The sequence below is a fragment of the Grammomys surdaster genome, unplaced genomic scaffold, assembly GCF_004785775.1.
Source record: "Grammomys surdaster isolate TR1022 unplaced genomic scaffold, NIH_TR_1.0 211, whole genome shotgun sequence".
In the NCBI taxonomy this organism is placed as follows: domain Eukaryota; kingdom Metazoa; phylum Chordata; class Mammalia; order Rodentia; family Muridae; genus Grammomys; species Grammomys surdaster.
In genome coordinates, this window is record NW_021604656.1 from 4,200,524 (window position 1) to 4,217,201 (window position 16,678).

The 16,678-nt window shown below is 40.7% G+C and overlaps 1 protein-coding gene across 10 annotated transcripts in view; it reads left to right on the plus strand.

Annotated features, from left to right (window-relative positions):
- Positions 1 to 16,678, plus strand: part of Nsd1 (nuclear receptor binding SET domain protein 1) — a 117,885-nt gene that overhangs the window by 18,830 nt on the left and 82,377 nt on the right. For all 10 annotated transcript variants that reach the window (XM_028772039.1, XM_028772036.1, XM_028772034.1 and 7 more), the window contains 2 exons: positions 13,722 to 13,857; positions 15,358 to 15,530. In XM_028772039.1, the coding sequence (XP_028627872.1) occupies positions 13,722 to 13,857; positions 15,358 to 15,530 (309 nt within the window). The remainder of the gene's footprint in view (positions 1 to 13,721; positions 13,858 to 15,357; positions 15,531 to 16,678) is intronic.

Below are 16,678 nucleotides of genomic sequence, written 5' to 3' on the forward strand. Positions count from 1 at the left end.
TGCTGTGCTGTGCTGTGCTGTGCTGTGCTGTGCTGTGCTGTGCTGTGCTGTGCTGTGCTGTGCTGTGCTGTGCTGTGCTGTTCTGTGCTGTTCTGTGCCTGGTTAGTTAACGTCTCTTGTTACTATGCTTTCTACTAAATAGCACAAAGTTGCAGATTATGTACACTTTAAGATTCTTTTTCTCTTAATACATTATCTCTGTGCTCTAGCCCTTTCATTTTATTTACTTTGCTTTCCTCATGTTGCCCAGACTGGCTTACAACTCACCTCTTGTCTCAGCCTCCCAAGTGAATGTTTGAATCTTAGGCACGTGCTACTGGGCCTGCTTAGATTTATAATTTAGGAAAGTAAACCCATTTGCAGTAGGAAGAGTGCTTACCTAGCAGGCAGAATGTTGTGAGTTCAATCCGCTGTGTTGTGTGTGAACAGGAGAAGATAGTGCACAGCATTAGTCGTACCACTTTGTGGGGCAAAAGGAGGAGTGTCTCTTGTGAGCTCTAGGCCAGCTAGGGCTATGTAATGGAAATCTGTCTCAACGATAAATTTAACAAAAATTCAGCTGGGCGGTGGTGGCACACGCCTTTAATCCAAGCACTTGAGAGGCAGAGACAGGTGGGTTTCTGAGTTCGAGGCCAGTCTGGTCTACAGAGTGCGTTCCAGGTCAGCCAGGGCTATCCAGAAACTCAAAAACCCAAAAGAATAAACATGAAAATAAAATAAAATAAATAGATAAATAGAAAAAGAACTGTTAATATTATGGTTTGAGTACAATCTGGCGTATAACTTAAGCCACTTGGAAGTGCTACTTTGTATAGCATTTAAATTACTATTGTTTATTATTATTTTGGTGTTTCTAGACAGGATTTCTCTATGTATCTTTGGCTGTCCTGGAACTCACTCTGTAGACCATGATGGCCTCGAACTCAGATTAACCTGTTGCCTATGGAGTGCTGGGATTAAAGGCATGTGTCACCACTGCCTGGCTTAAAGTGCTAACAGAGGGCAACATTTTTATAAAAATTTCAATCACGGCAAATGACTTCTGCACGCATCTTATTACCAAGTATATTTGTAAGATGAACATGACAATATTCTACCTTCATCTCAGTGACTTTTAAACTTTAAGCTCAGGGTTTGAAATAAAAAGATTCATTGAAGGGATTCATTAGGTTTTTATTTTAGTAATTATATACCCAGTGTGCAGGATACATTTACCAGAAGTGTTGAAATTGGCTTTTGTCATTTTACTTTCCCTAATAGTGCAGTTAAAATCTAGAAAGGCCCATTTTTATAAAAGTCTACGTTTATCATTATATGTTGCTTGTCACAACTTTGTGTTTATAGTCTTGTAAGGACAAGTCTATCTCTTCTTTAAGCAGGATCTTGCTATGTAGACTAGGCTGGCTTTTGACTTGCCATGACTTCAGCGTTTTCTGATTTCCTCAGTTTATGTCAGAAGTCTCTTAGTAACTGTTGACTGTTCTTTTCTCAAGATGCCTTTGGACCTGTGTCATTCCCAGGGGTTCCTCCCCAATGCATCAAGACTTCAGATGGTTTGTAACTGTGTTACAGATTTCCTTTCCATTGTATGCTATTTTACTTCTGACAGTAATTTAAATTTGCTTTATATTTTAAAGAGCAAAGTGTAAGATAAACATTTTCATATGGGAGCTGGAGAGGTGGCTCAGTGAGTTAGAGCCTACTCTTTCAAAACTGGGGTTCAATTCCCAGGACCTACATGGAGGCTCGCAATTGTTTGTAGCTCTAGTTCCAGGGGATCTGATGACCTCTTTTGGGCTCCATGGGCATCAGGCATGCTTATGGTACACAAACATGTATGCAAAACATCTATAAACGTAATACTTAAAACAATTTTTTTCATACACAATAGTTTATCTGTTTTTCAGATATTATCTTCTGTGTTGCTCAGGTTCACCTTATAATTTTGGTATCAGATGATCCTTTTGTCTACTAGCCTGAGGAGCTGAGAATCATATAATTTGGCTGATACATGCACATACAATTGAAAGAAACAAAACAAAGAAAATCTATCCTTGGTAGCTCTACTGTCTGTACTTTACTATATATATTTTTTAAGAATTTATTTATTTTATGTATATCAGCACACAGTAGCTGTCTTCAAACACACCAGAAAAGGGTATCAGATCCCATTACAGATGGTTGTGAGCCACCATGTGGTTGCTGGGAATTGAACTTAGGACCTCAGGAGGAAGAATCAGCGCTCTTAACCGCTGAGCCATTTCTCCAGTCCCACCTTAACATATTTTATGAGTTGTATGTGGGCCACTATAATGTATCTACCTTAAGAACTGCCAGTTAGGGTGGGGCGGTGGTGGCACACGCCTTTAATCCCAGCACTTGGGAGGCAGAGGCAGAGGCAGGCGGATTTCTGAGTTCAAGGCCAGCCTGGTCTACAGAGTGAGTTCCAGGACAGCCAGAGATACACAGAGGAACCCTGTCTCGGGGAAAAAAAACAAAAGAAAAAAACTACCAGTTAGGTATGGTGGTGCCTACCAGCAATTCCAGCACTTTGGTCAAGCCAGGAGCTCAGAAATAATTCTTGTTTACACTGTGAATTGGAAGCCAGCCTGGGCTACATAAGACCCTGTCTCAAAATTAAGGGGGAGCCAGCAAGATGACTGCCCAGGAAAATGCACTTGCCATCAAGCCTGATAACCTAGTCTTGGAACCCGTGAAGAGGTAGAGAACCAATTTCCACATATATCTGTTCTCATGCACAAGCTGTGTGTCACACACAAACAATATAAATATACAAGAGTTTCCTCATCCTCTTTTTAACCATTTTTTTCTTTCATATGTTGAATGTTTGCCTTATAGATATGTGTACCACATGTGTGCAGAGGCCAGAAGAGGGTGTTAGATTTTCCCTGTAGCTAGAATTACAGGCCAGTATGAGCTATCATGTGGGAACTGGGAACTGAACCTGGCTTCTCTGGGAGATCATTAAGTGCTCTCAACTGTTGGGCCAACCTTTCAGCCCCAAAATTGCTTCATTTTTATGCTTTCAGATCATTGTTTGGATGAACCACCATTAATAACTAGTCATTGTTGATAAAAATATTGATTTTTGTTTTCTGTATTTTGCTAATGTGCCTAAGCTCTACAAAAATTGGTTTTGTATGTATACCATTGTATGATAAACACGTATGTACCTAAGGATAATATATTCTGGATATTACAACGCAAGCCTGTAATTGTAGCCCTCAGGAGGCTGAAGCCAGGAGGATTGGAAATTTGAAGATAGCCTGGACTTCATAGTGAGATCTTGTCTCAGAAACCAAGCCAGCAGCAGATGGCTGGAGGACCTTGAGTTTGAGACTAGTCCATGTTACATATGGTGAGTTCAGGGCACCTTGGGTTATCTACGGGAGATCTCATTTCAAACAGCTAACAAAAAGAGTTAGAGAGATGGCTAAGCAGTTACGGTGTGTACCACTCTTCCCTGTATTTCATTCTCAGTGACCATATCAGATAGCTCTCAGCTCCATCGGGAACTCCAGCTTCATGAAGATCTAACTCTCTCCTCAGGCATCTACACTCATGTACTTTCTCATAAATTCATTTATTCTCTCTCTCTCTCTCTCTCTCTCTCTCACACACACACACACACACACACACACACACACACACACTTAGACGTTGTAAAAATCTTTTTTTGTTTTGTTTTTTTGAGACAGGGTTTCTCTGTATAGCCCTGGCTGTCCTGGAACTCACTCTGTGGACCAGGCTGGCCTCGAACTCAGAAATCCACCTGCCTCTGCCTCCCAAGTGCTGGGATTGAAGGTGTGCGCCACCACCGCCTGGCTGTAAAAATCTTAAAAAAGAAGAAATACTAAAATTGGCTGACTAGATGGCTGAGTGGGTTAAAAGACCTTGCTGCTAATTAAGCCTGATTATGTGAGTTCAATCTCTGAACCCCTCATGGCAAAAGGATAGAACATTCATATTTGCTGATTCATGCACACATAACAAGTACACAGAATATATAAATAAATGGAAATCTAGCAACAATAACTAGCAAAAATACTTTTTTTAAAAGACAGTTTTTAAATTTATTGTTCTCTCTCTCTTCCAGACTGTAGTTTCCCGACTCTCTTCCCCTCCACCCTCAGCCCCATCTGCTCCTCCTTCATCCCTTCAGAAAAGGGTGGTCTGCAGTAAGACTAGGCACCTCTGCTTGTTTAAGGCTGGGTGAGGCAACCCTGTAGGAGGAAAGGGCTCCAAAAGTAGGCGAAAGAGTCAGCCTCTGCTCCCACTTTTGGAGTTCCACAGGAAGACTAAGCCACACAAGTACTCTTTTCCCTGAAGTCATGGTTTCTCCATGTGGCACTGGCTTTCTTAGAACTCTCTTTATAGACCAGGGCAGCCTCTAACTCACCAAGATCCTCCTGCCTCTGCCTCTGCTTCCTGAGTGCTGGAATTAAAGGTATATGCTACCATGCCCAGCAAGTACTTTTTTTTTTTTTCTAAAGAAATACTAAGGTAGGACATTGACCATGCTAGGTCAGAGTTACTACTATATACTCAAGCACTTGAATTGCCCCTTTAAGTTAGACCATAATAGTGTTTGGTCAGCAGATGGGTTTTTGAGTTTGTAGTACTTTTACTATTTTAAAAGTAATGTATTAAGGTTAGTCATGCACTGGGCAATGCTTAATCTTAAACTCGATAAGGTAAAATCAGAGAGGCTTCTTGGAGCTGAATCTTCCCTAGGTTAGGCTGGCACTGAACTTAATGATTTTCCTGCCTCAGCCTTCTATGTCACTAAGATCACATATGTGAGCTATCATTTGTGGCTTATATTAGTCTTTTGAACAAAATTTAAATTATTTGTGTGCACATGTATGACATGGAAGGAGATCATAGGACAGGTTTTGGGATTTGGTTCCCTCCTTTCAAGAGAATCAAGTCAGATTGTCAGATTTGCCTGACAGGTACTTTACCAGCAGAGCTGCTTTCAGGCCTGTATGTATGTCTTGGTTATACTTTGCAATTTCTTTTTGTTTGTGTTTTGTTTTCAGTGCTAAAGATCAAATCCAGGGCCTTGAATGTGCTGATAAGACCCTGTACTTAAGAGCTGTATTCTTGGCCCTTGATCCTATTTGTTAAAATTAAGTTCTTTTTATGCAGGATATAAGTAATTATAATTTTTTTAAAAAAAATTTTATTTTATTCATGTAACTGTTTTGTCTGCCTGCATGAGTACTAGGTACATCCCTGGTGCCTGAGGAGGCCAGAAAAGGGGATTGGATACCCCCTGAGCTGTTGGTCCTCCTGAGGATGCTGGGAATTGAACTTGGGTCTTTTGTAAGAATAGCAAGCGTTCTTAACCATTAAACCATCTTTGTAGCCCCCATTTTTTTTTTTTTTTTTTTTTTGTATCTTGAGATGGTTGACAAGTTCAGATCTATTGTCAGCTATAAGCTGTATTAGTCATTCAGGGTAAATTTGTATTTATATATTTTTGAGCTAGGATGTCATGTATCTCAGGCCTATGGAGTGCTGGGAATAAGGCATGTGTACCACCATGCCCAGTTTATGAGGTACCTTGATTGAACTCAGGGCTTTAGGATGATAGGCAAAACATTTTACTAATGATGTTATCTCCCTGTGCTGCCCTCCTCTTCTTCCTCCTCCTCTTCCTCTTCTTCTCCCTCCTCCTCCCTGTTTGATGTAGGGCCTATTTATTTGTCTTTTGTTTTATCTTATTTTAAGATAGATCCTTGCTATTAACTCAGGCTAGCATTGAAGTCCAAACAGTCCTCTTGCTTCAGCCTCTAGAGTGCTGGGTTTCCAGGGGTGGACCACTGTACCTAATGAGACAAGATCTTGTTTAAAAAGATGTTTTTGTTTTATATGTATCGGTGTTTGCCTGCATGTATGTGTGTGTACCACATGCATTCCTAGTATTCGGGTTGTTTTTGTTTGTCTGTTTGTTTGTTTGTTTTGTTGGTTTGCTTGCTTTTCAAGACAGGGTTTCTCTGTATAGTCCTGGCTGTCCTGGAACTCTGTAGACCAGGCTGGCCTCAAACTCAGAAATCTACCTGCCTCTGCCTCCCAAGTGCTGGGATTAAAGGCGTGCACCCACACTGCCTGGCTTCATGCCTTGTATTCAAAGAGGCCAGAAGAGGTTGCTGAATACCCTAGAACTGTAGTTATAGATGTTTGTGATCTGCCATGTGAGTGTTAGGAACTGAATCCAGGTTTTTTCCAGATGCAGCTGAGTCATCTTCTTGCCCCCAAAATACTTTATTTTATTTTTATTTTTTTTGAGATAATTTCTTACTCTGGCCCAGGTTATCCTTTAACTCCTGATCCTCCTGCCTCTGTTTTCCAAGAGCTGGGATTTTAGATGTGTGTCACCATTCTTGGTTTAGACATTGCTGGAGAGTGAGCCCAGGGCTTTGACCATACTAGACAGGGATTCTACCAGCTGAGCCACAGCTTTACCAGCTGAACTAGCTTGCTGGTATTTGACTTTTTTTGTTGTTGTTGTTCTTTTTTTTTTGAGAGGGAGAAATTATTTCTCAACTGTATTTATAGCTCAAGGCCTGACTGGCCTGGTAAATGTTAAATACATGAATGAAGGTAATATTTTACAGATTTACCTTAGTTAAGTTCATAAAAGAATTCCCTCAGAAACAAACAGCCTAGGGATATATAGCTCTATTGGTAGAGTGCTTGCCTGATTTGCACCAAGCCCTGGGCTTTATCACAGCACTGCATCAACAGGTGTGACGGTACAAACCTCTGGTCCCAATTCTTGAATGTGAGGTAGGAGGATTGTGAGGTAAAGGTCATCCTTGGCTATGTGGTAAGTTTGAATTCCAGGTTATCATATGCTGCTGAGATCTCAGCCAGCCAACCCACCAACCAACCAAAACTAGAGCACAAAGCACACATTCTTGTTGTGAATCATGTCCTCTCATTGCATTCTTTCTGCTGAGGCAGAAAGGATTTAGAACAGCCCTAGAATGTCTTTAGAGGCCTGGGAGAGGTCAGTCAGTAAGACTTGAAGTGGTCTAATGGACTACTTAAGAAAAATTTTATTTTTGACTTGAAGTTATTAAATATTGGTTATTTATATCATGAGCGTTTTGTGAATTTCAAGAGTTTCATCACTAGTATCCTGGGCTAAAGATTATCTAGCGTTGCCTATTTTGTGCCAGTCCTCGGAATACATTCCTGATATTTGGTGCTGGGGATACAACCCAGGGCCTTGTATGAATTAGGCATATACTCATTGTTGAGCTACAAACCCAGCCTGTCCCTCCCCTGCAAGTCTTAATGTATAGTCCTGATAGCCTCAAACTCCTTGTGTAGTTTAGTTTGGTCTCTAACTTATGTTCTTGCCTATGCCTTCTGTGTTGGGATTACAAATATGAACCACTGGCTTTTAGACCATGCTTTCTTTGAAATTTTTATTACATTTATTTGAGTGTGATAAGTGAGGGTACACCTGTGCCGTGGCACACATGGAGGTTAGAGGGTCATCTTGTGATCAAACTCAGGTCATCCCGCTTGGTGGCAATCAGCTTTATTCACTTTGCCTTGTCTCTCTCTCTCACACACATTCTGTTTTTAAAAAAAGACATTTAATTTTTAATTATTTTAGTTATTTATGTATATTTTGTGAGTATGTGTATATATGGGTTAGGTGTCCAAGGAGGCCATTCAAGAGCTCCTTGGATCGCTCCTCTTGAGGTGGCTGTAAGCTGCTTGGCATGGGCACTCTGGAAATGAACGTGGGTCCACTGCAAGAACAGCAGTCACTCTCACTGTTAGCCACGGAGTGAGTCTCCTGGACATTTACTTCTGATCTTCACAGGCTGGTTGGTTTTTTTCATTTTACAAGTAAAGGATAGACTTGAGGCTCAGAGAAGTTAAACAACTTGTTAGAATTTAAAGTTAACAAGTGCTAAGTAAGGATTCATTTATACCTAGTAGTATAGAGAACCACAGGCTGTGTGCCACAAATCTGGGTGTCTCAATTATGAGAGAGGGATGGGAAAATAATCACATTAAGATATTAGGAGAGTAGAGAGAATCTCGGCATGTTACAAACCTGTATTTATGGTACTTGGTAGGCTGAGATAGGAGGGTCATGAGTTCTAATCTAGCCTGGGCTATTTTATTGAGACCTTGTCTAAAAGGGAGAACAGAGGAGGGAAAGAGACAGTGAGAATGTAGCTTTAAGTGAAATTACCAGGACAGATGTTCTAACTTGGGTGTGTCAGGGAGCCTGTGACTTTCATTTTAAAGTTAATGTAAAATTCAGGTTAATATGAGTGAGTAGCACCTACTTAAAATTTTTTTGGAGCTGAGATTTTGTTCAGTGGTAGTGTTGGGTTTGAACAGTTCATAAAATTTTGTTTGTTTTTGGAGATGGATTAGGCTAACCTGGTTGTCCAGGCTGGCCTTAAAGTTCTGATGTTTGTGCTCCATTTTTTAACTTGCTAGAATTTCAGGCATGGGCCGCTGTGTGCAGCGTTTTATTTCATTTTGGGGGTGGGAAGCTACTAGGGATTGATCTCACAATTTTGTATATGACAGGTAAGGCTCCTCGTCTGCACCTGCCTGCCCTTGTCTCTGTGTATCTGTCGCCCCCCCCCCCTTTCTTTAGCTATGTATTTACGTATTTATTTCATTGTCCATTTCTTTTCTTTCTTTTATTCTTTTGTTTTCTCAGACAGGGTTTCTACTTCCAGGATACCCTATGTCCTATTCTGGTCTCTGGGAGTTACCAGACATTCTTGTAGGCAAAACACAGATAACATTGTTAAAAAACCAAACTGACCACTCACCTTAAGTAAATTTCAGATGTTTCTTCCTAAGACCTGTGTATCCATTTACTTTATTTGTTAAAATTTTTACTCATGTGTCTGTGTATGTGCTACATGGAGGCCAGAAGATGGCACCGACTCTTGTGGAGGTGGGGTCGGTCGGAAGCCTTGCTGTGGGTGCTGGAGAGTTCCACTCAGGGAGAGCATCAAGTACTCTAACCATTGAGCCCTGTCTCCATCCCTTTATTTTTTATTTTATTTTTGTTAAATTTTTAAGGCTTTATTTTATGTGTGTCAGTGTGTACCACATGCATGCCTGGGAGTGTGGGATGGCTGTGAGCCACTGTGTGGTTGCTAGGAGTAGGGACAAATGATCTGAGCTGCTGAGCCGTCTCTCCAGCTCTTCCTCCCTCCCAGTCTAGGATTACCTTAAAAGTAGTTACATATTATAGCGGGAGCTGGCTTCCATCTTCCTGCCTTCATCTCACAAGTGTTGGGATTACAGGCATCTGCCACTACACTCAACTGTTTGTGTACTTTTCTTGCATGCGTATCTGCCTGCATGTACATGGGTACACCTGCGTTTGGAGACTAAGGGTGTCAGGTATCTTCTTCAATTGCATCCTATGTCATTTATATCATTGTAGTTTTAAAAACTTTAATCCTGTGGTATGTGTATTCATATGTGAGTACAGATACATGCATGGAGTTCAGAGTACAACCTTAGATCTTGCTTCACCGATTGACTAGACTAGCTGAATAACAAACTCCAGAGCTCTGCCTGGGCTGTCCGTGCTTTCCCATGCAAGACCTAGAACTGTGTAGCCCACTCTGACTTCAAACTTGGGACCCTCTTTTCTCAGCTTCCTAAATGCTACGATTAGAGATTGTACCATTGTGCCCTGCTCCCCTTAAATAGATTTTTTTGTTTGTTTGTTTGGTTTTTCTAGACAGGGTTTCTCTGTGTAGCCCTGCCTGTCCTGGAACTCACTCTGTAGACCAGGCTAGCCTCGAACTCTCGAACTCACGAACTCAGAAATCCGCCTGCCTCTGCCTCCCAAGTGCTGGGATTAAAGGCGTGCACCACCACCACCTGGCTTAAATAGATTTTTTTAGCAGATGTAGACCCTAAATCTATATATACTAACTGTATTCCACTGTATTCACAAATTACATTTTATATTTCCATTCCTCAGTTAGTGGTCTCTTGATTTTTTTTTTTAATACATTTTGACTGTGGTAAATTATTCTATGAACATTTATGTGTGTATGTGTGTTTCTGTTTCTGTGTTTCCCAGTTTCCCTGGTGTTGATGGCAGGCAAGTATTCTACCACTAAACTATACCCCCAGGCCCTGGCTTTGTAGCCGTTACTCTTGAATATATATCTATGAGTATAATTTCTGGGTCATGTGGTTATTAATTACTCTTATGAAGAAATCTTTTTCTTTTGAGACAGGGTTTCTCTGTGTCCTAGAACTCACTTTGTAGACCTTGAACTCAGAAATTTGCCTACCTCTGCCTCCTGGATGCTGGGATTAAAGGTGTGTGCCACCACCACCTGCACTGAAGAAATCTTTTAATCTTTCAGAAAGAAAACCATTTTTTTTTTTGTTTAGCTTTATGTACATGAATTTTGCCCACATGTATGCATGTTTACCATGTGAATACCAGGTGCCCACAGAGGTTAGAAAGGGTATCATCCCCTGGAACTAGAATTAGTGGATATGCTTTTGGAAACCAACCCTGGGTTCTCTGTATTCTGAGCCAACTCTCCAGCCTGGATATGTGGTCTCTGCACAAGTTGTATTAAAGTTCCCATCCTGCTTTGCTCCACCAGTGCTTGTTGTTTTACCAGTCATAACTCAGCACATTTGTTTTTTGGCAATGTGTCTCAAAATACAATGTAATCCACTTGTAATAGGTATATGAATGAAGGCAGAACCAATTTCATGTCCTTAATTGTGGTTAAATTTGTCATAGGTAGTAACTGAGGTTTTACTGTTACCGAATGGTAAATGCAGTCATTAATAGTTTGAGCTTCAGTTGTCCTATCCAGCTTTGAATCCATTGACTGAACTGATACTGTTACTGTGTGCTGTGTGTGTGTATGTACATGGGGCACCTGTGATTGGAGGCCAAAAGGGTCAGTATCTTGTAGTAAGTAAGTATGAAAGTCTGCCTTATAGAAACGCAGCGAAGATCATTGTGCTTGATGAACTGGAAATACGAAGTAAACATTACTTACATTATTAAGATTTGAATAATATGCCGGGCGGTGGTGGCGCACGCCTTTAATCCCAGCACTTGGGAGGCAGAGGCAGGCGGATTTCTGAGTTCGAGAGTTCGAGGCTAGCCTGGTCTACAGAGTGAGTTCCAGGACAGCCAGGACTACACAGAGAAACCCTGTCTCTAAAAAAAAAACCAAAAAAAAAAAAAAAAAAAAAAAAGATTTGAATAATATTAATGATTGCAAATGAACATTTTCATTTAGGACTTGAATAATACCAATGATTGTCAAATTATTCTTTTAGGGGTTGGGGGGAGTTAATTCAGGGTTTCTCTGTCTCTGTAGCCCTAGCTATCTTAGAACTCAATTTGTAGATCAGGTTGACCTCAGATTCATAGAGATCTGTCTGCCTCTGCCTCTTGAGTGCAGATATTAAAGTTGTTTGCTACCACCACCTGGTAACAAACTACACAGATTACATCAGAAAAGTAGGTACCCGAGTTGGCAAATACAAATGTTAGTATCAATTAGATTTTGGCAAATAAAAGACTTGATTTCCTTTTCAGGCATTTTGTTTTTTGAGATAAAGTCTCATGTAGCTCAGGTTGGCTTGGAACTTGACAATGTAGTAGCCGATGCTGACCCTGAACTCTGAGTCTCTGCCACCATACAGGGCTTCATTCAGGCTTTAAAATTTCATAGTTAACGAACTTTGAGAGACTTTTTGAATTATTGGCAAAATGGCTCCTGAGGGTTTTTTTTAAAAGGGAAGTTCTATATTTTCTGCTTAATTCCTTAGTGACTATGAAAATGAAAATTAATATTTTCAGTTGAACTTAACTGACAAACATGAGTATTTTGAAGCATCCTGAGTCATTCTATTTCACATGCTTCATGTGAAAGTCTTTTTAAAAATGTTTATGGGTATTTTGCCTATATGCCTGTCTGTGTACCAGTGTGTGTGTGGTGGCAGGGTTCAGAAGAGGGCCTCGAATCCTCTGGAACTAGAATTAGAGATGGTTGTGGCCACCGTGTGTGTGTGTGTGTGTGTGTGTGTGTGTGTGTGTTGGCAGTGAAGCCACAGTCCTCTGGAAGAGTGTATATGCTCTAATTGCTCTTTCTCTCCAGCCCCAAGCAAAAGCAGTCTTTAGGTTGAAAGATAGCTTTTAAATAAGGGCATTACTCACAATTATCATTTACTTGGATTATTTCAATGAATTCATTCCTTAAACTCTTTATGACCATTTGAGTGCCATATGGATAGTTTCAGGCATTTAGGAAGGAAACTTTAATCTGGAGGAACACTCTAAGCACCTTTGAAGACATAGCCCTTAGGGTAAAATGATACTGGTTTGTACCTACTTGGATTAACCAGGTGAGATTGTTCTTAGCCCTTGTCGTCTGCATACTTTGATCTCTGCAAAATACCTTAGTGTGTTTGCACCTTTTGTGTGTATACAGGATTGAAGGCTCAGGCCTGTGAAGCACAAGTGTTTTCTTCTGGAGGCAGGAGTTGTATGTAGAGACATGGGCCTCGGAGCTGAGTGGAGGAAGTTCAGTACTATGTCAGTCAGGCGTATTATTTTTGGGAGAAAAGATTCAGCCTGAGTTGAACAATTCCTAAGAGTTTGATTTATATTTATACTGTATTGTATTTGAATGTTGATCAGAGCCATACTGTGTAATATTTTGTATATCTTCCTTGTTTATTATGGGAAGAATGTAGGTGGGGTGTATTGGCCTGAGTAGAGGGTGACCTGTACTTCTGGGGTTTGATTTTGTTCTGTTTGAGGCAGGGTCTCACGGTTGTCTTGGCTATCCGGAGTTCACTGTGTAGACTAGGATGACCTTGAACTAGTGATCAATTCTTGCCTCTACCTCCCAAGTACTAAAGTTAAAGGCTTGTACCACCATATCCTGTGTAATTTTAGGATTTTGTTTTCATAATGACCATCAATGACTGTAAAACAAATTGAAAATTATTCTAAAAGGATATGCAAGCCAGGTAGTAGTGGCACATGCCTTTAATCCCAGCACTTGGGAGGCAGAGGCAGGCAGATTTCTGAGTTTGAGGCCAGCCTGGTCTACAGAGTGAGTTCCAGGACAGCCAGGGCTATAAAGAAACCCTGTCTCAAGTAACCAAAAAAAAAAAAAAAAGATATGTGGTGAACTGTTGAGGCAGAATAATTTGTGCTGGGTTGTCTTTTATGTTTTTCTTTTTTTAAACATTAAAAACATGCATTGTGGGGCTGGAGAGGTAGCTCAGAGGTTAAGAGCACTGGCTACTTTTCCAGAGGTCCTGAGTTCCAATTCCTAGCAACCACATCTATAACGAGATCTAGTGCCCTCTTCTGGCTGTAGGCATACATGCAGGCAGAACGCTGTATACATAATAAATAACTAAATCTTAAAAGCATTCATTGTGGTTGTGAGTGGGGACTGTGTTAATATGGAGGTCAGAGGGTAATATGGGAGTTTGTTCTCTGCACATATGAGTCTCAGGCTGTCAGCTTGGTGCCAGGTGCTTTTACCTGCTAGCCATCCTGCTGGCCTGCCTGGGTTTTCATTTTGTGTTTTTAAGCATTGCTTTTCAGAATTCTGATTGGAGGATAATGCTTTGAAGGATTTTTTATTTTTACTGATTCCCTGTGTTTTGTCTGTCTAAAGTGTCAACCGAAGAAAAAGTCTGCACCACTGAAGTACGAAGTTGGAGATCTCATTTGGGCAAAATTCAAGAGACGCCCATGGTGGCCCTGCAGGATTTGTTCTGATCCATTGATTAATACACACTCAAAAATGAAAGGTAATAACTTATAGTTGATTATTTGTTGTAAAATACAATGTGGAATCATGAGCTTATAGCTGGTTTTCATGAGAATCAGGATTTTTGTTACTTAGCAGTAATACATACTTTCCTTGGGCATTTTTAGGAGTTAATACCTTTCATCTTTTTTTTGTTTTGTTTTTGAAGTTTGTCTTACTCTTGAGATTGAAAAGTAGTTAGACCAGGCTGTTAATACCTGCCTGGAATTTTGAGGCTGGATAGATAGATGGTTTAGTGGTTAAGAGCACTGACTGCTCTTCCAAAGGTCCTGAGTTCAACTCCCTGCTGCTTGTTTCCTAGTTCATGGGGATGCTCAGCTGTTGGCCTCCTTTACTTTCACCTCCCAGATGCTGGAATTAGATGGGATCCAAGTACTTGCTTCCTGCTAGGTGGACTGAACCTAGAGGGATTCTTCATACGTGTTAAACCTATGCTTTGCTGACTGAACTACATCCTCAGTCAGGGATAGTCATTGTTCATTGTTGGATGGACCTCACTTCTCATCCAGCTCATCATGCTTTTTATTTTTGTTTTCAGATGAGATCTTACTGTGTAGCCCTGGCTGACTTAGAACTGGCCCTGTACACCAGGTTGGCCAGCCTCTACCTCCCAAACACTAGGATTAAAGACGTGCACCACCTTGCCTAGCCTAGCTTTTTTTAAATTTTTTTTTTTTTTTTTTAAATAGTGCAGGTAGTTTACTTGCATGTTGTCTGAACACACTGTGTGTGCAGTGCCTGGGGAGGCCAAAAGAAGGGTATCAGATCCCCTGGAACTGGAGATGCAGATGTTGGTAGCCACTACATGGGAGCTACAAACCAAGCATTGGTCCTTTGAAAGAACAGCCAGCACCTTTAACGGCTGAGCCCTGTCTCTATAAAGATTTAATGATGTGGGGGGGTGGAGGGGACCGTGAATGCATAGGCCTGTGGAAGTCAGAGCAGTGGGTTCTTCAGAGCTAGAGTTATAGGTAGTTGTGAGCCACTAGACTTGGGCATGGGGAACTGGATTCAGGTGCTTTGCAAAGGCTGTACATGCTTTTAACTGCTGAGTTATCTTTAGCCCCTTAAATACTTCGACGTATTTGTGTATTCGTTTGAGGGTACTCACAGAGGGCAAACAGTATTGGATCCCCTAAAGTTAGAGGAGATTGTAAGCTTCGTGATTTGGGTGCTGGGACTGAACGTGGGTCTTCTGGAACACCAAGAATTGCTCTGAACGGCTGAGCCATCTTCCCTGCTACTCATCATGGTTTTGAGTGTGCATCTGCTTGTGGCCTCTCCCACACTCAGCAAGTGCTGCAGCAGGTCTCCTCTCATTGTGTGTCTGCTGGAAACCAAACTCAAATTGATTTGGGTTGTCAGGCTCAGTGCCAAATGAACAGTCTAGGCTCCTATGGCAGTAGGAGGTTTGGGTGTTCTCTTAATGGTGAGTACTTCCTTTTGAAGAAATGACACTTTCTTTTTCATTCTTACCTAGTTGCCAATAGGAGGCCATATCGAGAATACTACGTGGAAGCTTTTGGAGACCCTTCTGAAAAAGCCTGGGTGGCTGGAAAAGCAATCGTCATGTTTGAAGGCAGACATCAATTTGAAGAACTACCTGTCCTTAGGAAAAGAGGGAAACAGAAAGAAAAAGGATATAGGCATAAGGTAAAGACCATATATAAACAACGGAATCTCAAAAATTCATCTTCTTGTGGGTTGGCTTATGGAAGAAACAGTGTTAATAGATTTGGAATATACTATTACCTTTACTTAACAGGATATGTGAAGAAATAATAGCTCGAAATTAGCATATTTTGTAGGGATTAGCTATCTTTAGTTTTCATACAACTTTACACTGAGTATTTTGAGAAGTGAGTCTACCTGCCTCTGACTTAGCAGGGAGAGGTAATGGACACTATGATGGAGTGACCAGTCTTCTTTGGTTGTCTTTTTTGTATTTTGAGACAGAGTTTCTCTGTATAGCCCTGGCTGTGTCTGTAGACTAGGGTACTCTCAAACTTAGGGAGATCCACCTATCCACTTGCCTCTCAAGTGCTGAGATTAAGGTTATCTTTTTTTTTTTTTTTTAAGATTTATTTGTTTATTTTATGTATGTGAGAACACTGTAGCTGTCTTCAGACACACCAGAAGACAGCAATAGATCCCATTATAGATGGTTGTGAGCTACCATGTGTTTTTTGGGAATTAAACTCAGGACCTCAGGAAGGAGGAGTCAGTGTTTTTTGTTTTTTTTGTTTGTTTGTTTGTTTGTTTGTTTTTGGTTTTTGGGTTTTCAAGACAGGGTTTCTCTGTGTAGCCCTGGCTGTCCTGGAACTCACTCTGTAGACCAGGCTGGGTAGTCAGTGTTCTTAACCACTGGGCCATCTCATCTCTTCAGACCCTTTGATTATCTTTTATATAAGAAGAAAACAATCAATATAATGAGGGTTAAAGATCTAGCTCACTGGAAGAGTTCTTGCCTACTAAGCATAAATCTCTTGTTTTAATCCCTAGTACTGAACAGTCAAATAAAAAGAATAAAAACGAAATATTCTACTTACCTTGTTGGTTTGCTTGTTTTTTAGACAGGGTCTTGTTCTGCATTTTAGACTGTTGAACTCAGGCTTTCTTCTCTTGCACTTTCCAGGTGCTAGAATTATAGAAATGTTCTCATAATATCCAACTTCGATAAAGTGTTTTAGTAGTTTATTATTTTTTTGCCAGTTTTTAATTCTGTAGTTTCATACCTGCATGCATGCATGCATGCATACATACATACATACATATATACATATATATATATATATATATAT